Consider the following 5,547-nt stretch of genomic DNA (forward strand, 5'->3'; position numbering starts at 1 on the left):
GTCGTCGTCGTAGTCGTGTACGTCGTCGTGTGTGTGTGTGTGTGTGTGTGTGTGTGTGTGTGTGTGTGTGTGTGTGTGTGTGTGTGTGTGTGTGTGTGTGTGTGTGTGTGTGTGTGTGTGTGTGTGTGTGTGTGTGTGTGTGTGTGTGTGTGTGTGGGCTGCTACTCGTATAGTGTAACAGTGCAGTAGCAGAGGGCTGAGATCCTGCGGTCCACGCTGGCCTTGTCTGCAGGGAAAATACAAACAACCAATTAAATTACAGTTGTTAACGCAAACATTTCAAGAAGTGAATATAAGAAAATATATTTCAACTGCCTTCATTCAATCTTTTTTGTGAGAACCGCTGATTTTTAAGTCAAAACTAGCTTTTTCCCACGTTAAAAAGATCCGGATCTGTACATGATTTGTAGATTTGCTGTAGAATTTGTTTGTTATCAACAGAAACGTTATGAGACACATTTTCAAAATGAATTCCAAATCTGCCTGAGTGAGTGGCCCTTTGTTTACTGTGAACAGAATTAAGTTTCATTTTCTATGGCTAGCTCCCTGCTAGCTTTGGTTGCTTTGTACAGCTGCTACCTCATTGTCTGCATGTAATAAGGTCAGCAACCATAAATGTCAAAGTAAAAATAACATTAAAATGCTAGCTTGGCGACAGTTTCCACCGCTCTCCATAAGATAACAATGGCAAAGTGAGATCATAACCGTTCTAAAGCTAATCATGTGAAGCCAGCAATAGATGCCACTTAAACCCAGTCTGTTCATACCATTGATTTCTGCTCGAGGCCCATGTGTAGGAATGTGTGTATCTATGTCCCAGAGATTTTACTCACACTTGACCACGTTCTCAATGTCGGTGGGGTCCTGCAGGATCTTGGACAGGCCGTCCAGCAGCATGGCGGCCTTGCTGTAGCGGTAGGCGATATCTTCGGTCTGCTTGAACATCTCATCCAGAGCCGCAGACTGAACCTGACGCACACACAGCATCACATTATTGTATCAATTAAACTGACAAGAATCACGTTTTTTTAAAGATATTTATGCTTTCGCGTTGTATATCTGGCATTCACCATCTCCACGGCATTATTGTAGATGAGCTTCTCCGCTGTGACGCTGTTGATCTCGTCCATAAAGCGCTGCTTGTCGGAGAAGAAGTGGTTGAGTTTGTCTGTCAGCCGCCGGCAGAGGGAGATGCAGCTTTTGTAACGCTCGTTCAGACTCTTCACCACTGAGAGAAAAAATAGACATGTTGAGTGTAGGCATTAAACATGTAATATGAATGTTGGTATTGAAGTAGTTGAAAGTAAAAAGTATTGTAATCCTTGATAAACAGATGTTTTAAGGTTTAGGCTGAAGTGATTTATCCCACTCAAAATAAGGGTCCTTGGGAAAAGAGTGTATATTTCTTGTGTTTTACTGTTTTATAGCGAGTAACTGGGATGTGTATGTTTTATTGTTGCTCTCTTGAAACTCTTTAAAAAGTTACTCTCTAGGGTGCTCACTTGTACAAAAGTGCCATGCTTGAAGGAATTAAATATCTCTAAAAGGATTACTATACAAATATTGTGTTTGTATTGCCTCACTCATCACTATCTAGACAGCAACGGATGTTAAGTTACAACAACAGTAATAATTAAATAGACAAAGGTAACATTTAAACAACTCCCTATGATGAAAAGGGTGAACAGCAGATGTTGCCTCTTTTCTAATTGGATGACATTTCTTTACCCTGTTTGACGGCACTGGAAGGATTGAGCTTGGCTGATTTGATCTGCGCCTTGGCCAGATGCAGAGAGGAAGCCAGGAGCTGAGCCGCCTTCATGTAGAGCACCAACTGCTCCACCTGCCTGAAGGGGGCATCACAAGCACAGTCAATCAAACACTGCAGCACACCTCCTCCTCCTCCTCCTCAGACTGCATGATATTAGTCTTTATCTGAGATCCTGTCAGACCACACTTTAGGCATTCCTTACCCCCACTCTTTGCTGAGCTGGCTGATCTGGTCTACCACCACGCTGTCCTGGGGGGGGTAGAGCGAGGCCGACGATACGCCGAGCTCCGTCCCTCCGGCTCGCACCGCTGCCATCTCCAGGACGCAGTCCGTGAAGGAGAGCATCATGCGGAGGTACATCAGCGTGTCTGTGTGCTCTCGCTGGACCAGACAAAGAGTAAATGTCAAACAGGAAAGAGTACATTAAAAGACTGTACCAGTGAGTCACGAAGCTGTCCTAGAAGGACCTGGTACCAAAAGTGAATCAAGTCGAGCAGGTCCTTACTGGTTAATTATCCTGTTAAGTGATGATTAAAAGACTCCAAACACTTCCTCACCTCCATCAGAGTCTCCTCGGGCAGCTCAGGGGCTTCGAATGTGATGAACCCCTCCAAGCTGGGGGGGGAAGTCCCATAGGGAACGTAGCGCAGGCTGCTGGGTGCCCCATCACTCCCGTGAGCAACCTGACTCACCCCGAAACCCCCTGGAGGAGAGCAGCCCATGGCCATGCCGGGGGGAGACCCCACATAGACCCGACCGCTGGTGGAGCACAAGGAGCCACCAGAACTGTTGGAGCCCACTGACGGGAGAGGGGGGGGTCATAGATCAATACTAACTAAAAACATGTTGTTGCTGGGAACAGCCTATTTGCTCAGGGTCCGGGTGCTCACCTGAGGTGGTGCGGGGTCGTGTGCCCATGTGGCTGCAGGTGGGCGGAGTGCTACTGTTGGGCGGTGAACCCACGGTGAAGAGGACGGTACGGGGGCTCGCTGACATACCCTGAACCAGCCCACTGGGACCTGCAGGGGCTTTAGGAAGAGGAAATGGGTTTAATGCTATATCATACACTGTAAAAAATGAGACTCTGTATAAGGAAGCATTAAGTATCAGGTAAGTTATCATTCTGGCATGTTTAAATATAACTTTATATACTTTTATAAGGAGGAATACAGACTAACCAGACATTCACAACCCCCTATATTGGCCATGTGCAGACAGCAGTGTTCTCATACCTGTGTCCATGGGTCGCTCTGCGTTCAGGCTGTCATTGCTGCCCTGATAGGCCTGTCCCCCCAGAGTGATTCTGATTTGCTGCTCAGACAGACGACCTGTACTAACGGACCTGCAGAGAAAACACAAACAACATCAACACAATGTCAAACAGATGAAAAAGTGACGTCACACGGCACCACACAAGTGCCCTTTCCTCCAAAAACATGCAAAAGACTAATTTATTTATTTATTTAAAATAGCACATTTGTCCTCTACACATCTTCTTCTAGCACTTTTATCTGTTTGCAGCCTACATATTTACATATTATTACATACAGAGTATTGTATTCAACTGTACAGTATATATTATTTTTTATTTTGATCATATTCTGTTTAAAAGATACGTAGTTTACTTATTCCTACATTTTACTAACTATTTTAGTTTTTGGTTATTTTGTATGTTGCACTTTTGGTGGAGCCTGAGCTTTTTATTGCCAACAATTACACTGTAGCTACTTTGAATATAACAATAAAACCGTTGAATCTTAAATATGAATGTCTTCATTTTTTATGCAAATACAACAATTTAGAGGCATTCAATGTTAGAAACAGAGACTCCAACCAATGAATTTGGTATGTTTTGCCTGCCAAGCAATGAATCTGGCACAAAACTGTGAAGGTGCCTTGGTGGTACGATACTACTGATGGCAAAGAATAGCAAAGGAACATCCATATTAACAATAAACGATAATGACCATCAATGGAAGTTGGAAAGATGGCATGGGGTAGCAAAAGGAAACAGGGTAGTGAAGGAAACAGTCCAGGAGTCCTACCTGCCAAAGGTCCTGCTGGCCTCGGGGGCCGCGGGGCGTCCGGAGAGGTACTGGTTGCAGTGGTGGGCACACATTTCCCGAGCATCTGCCAACGTCTTGGTGGGCACGGGGCTGTCCGCCAGCGCCATCAGATTACAGGACGCTTGTGTTTTGGGAATCTTGAACGGGGCCGATATGGTCTGAAAGGTACAAAATAAACAGGGAAACTTAAAAAACGGAATGTATTTGGTGCTGATCTTTTAATTACTTAAAATCTGTACTCACTTTAGTGGGAGAGCCGATGATGGTTGGCAGCGGGGACTTCTGCAGCCAGTCGGACGTGCGGGGGGAGGTGCCCAGGAGCTTTGTGGGGGAGGAGCCCAGGTTGGCCGGGCGGCCGAACTGAGGGGAATGACTGAAGGAGGAAGAGGAGGCGGAGGAGGAAGGCTGAACCGGGTCTGATAACTGCTTGTGGAGCTTCTGCCTGGTCTGGTAGACCTCGGTCAGGGTGGGGGCACTCTGGAGCCGGGCCCCCAGTAGCTGAGAGGACGGGACGGGGGAACCTGGAGAAGTGGATTAGAGGTCAGTTTAAAGAGCCTGTGACACGAGGTTTCCCCCATCATCCAAACCCATCAATTTGAGTAAATATTGTCCCCTTGAAAACCGTTACTGAACTGATTTTGGATATTTGTACTTTGATAACCATTAATCTGCCCTTCAATGTTGACCATTTTCTGGATCCTCTCGAGGATTCTTCAAGTCCCGCCAAATTATGTGTGACGTCATTGCGGGCCAAGCGCTCCGGCTGCACCGTTCCGGATCCCAGCATCTGCATGTAAACGCACGATGGCGCACACAGCAGCAAGCGATGACAGCAATGACAGTTTAATTTTGAACGTGTCTGAGAGCTCATATGAGGCTGAAGGATCGGTTTATGTTTTATCTGTTAGAAGTTTAGGAATTAGGTGCTTCAATATGGGCGATCATACGGTCATGTAGCCAGTGGTGGACTGGGACAAAAAATCAGCCCGGGACTCTCGACCGGCCCACTTCGGTACCGCTAGTAAATTGTCAAAGGGGGGAGTGGGGGATGTGCTAGTGACTTATCCGACCGGCCCCCTTCGGTACCGGCCCATCGGGATTCGTCCCGATGGCCAGTCCGCCACTGCACCCAGCCCAGCCCACGTAAACTGTCAACGGGGGGAGCCTCGCTGCGGGGATCGGAGTGGGAATAATAATAATAATAATAATCCATGCATTTTATCCAATAATTTCCCCAACATTGTGGTAAAAAAAACACACGTTTAATCATGTTGGTGTACTACAACTACAAAAAGCATCGGTTTGTTTTTTCATCAGGAAACGCAGACCGGCTCAAACTCACGATCATTTAATGTATCATATGTTCGCCAAATTGACATGAAAGCACTAATAAATGTAGTTTCATCCACTTGAGTTTACAACTACAAAAATAATCGATTTGTTTTTATATCACATCCGACGGGAGGAAATTCAGCAGCTCTCACTACAGATTTTTAATCCTAATTTAATCATCATCTTCACCACGATCATTTATGTTTATGTTCGCCAAATTGACATGAAAGCACTGACAAATATGAATATACTGTAGTCAACTTCATTAAAACGTTATTAACGTGCCTAAAACTCATTAATTCACCATTTCTACGCATGACAACACACTTTGTCCGTGTTTGGCTCTCTCGCCGCACAGTGAGGCATTCCCGCATTGAC

At 45.7% G+C, this 5,547-nt stretch overlaps 1 protein-coding gene across 1 annotated transcript; it reads right to left on the reverse strand.

The window, feature by feature from the left end:
• Window positions 1-92: 92 nt before the first annotated feature.
• Window positions 93-4,365, reverse strand: ulk2 (unc-51 like autophagy activating kinase 2; the record flags this gene model as incomplete). The annotated part of the gene is made up of 10 exons (XM_010781107.1): window positions 93-226; window positions 834-969; window positions 1,071-1,228; window positions 1,729-1,847; window positions 1,974-2,152; window positions 2,329-2,570; window positions 2,662-2,799; window positions 3,004-3,113; window positions 3,817-3,995; window positions 4,081-4,365. Coding segments are annotated over 10 exons (1,611 nt in total), but the record flags the coding sequence as incomplete, so codon positions are not given.
• Between the last annotated feature and the right edge of the window lie 1,182 nt (window positions 4,366-5,547).

Source organism: Notothenia coriiceps, unplaced genomic scaffold (assembly GCF_000735185.1).
Source record: "Notothenia coriiceps isolate Sejong01 unplaced genomic scaffold, NC01 NC01_scaffold00022695, whole genome shotgun sequence".
Taxonomy (NCBI): Eukaryota; Metazoa; Chordata; class Actinopteri; order Perciformes; family Nototheniidae; genus Notothenia; species Notothenia coriiceps.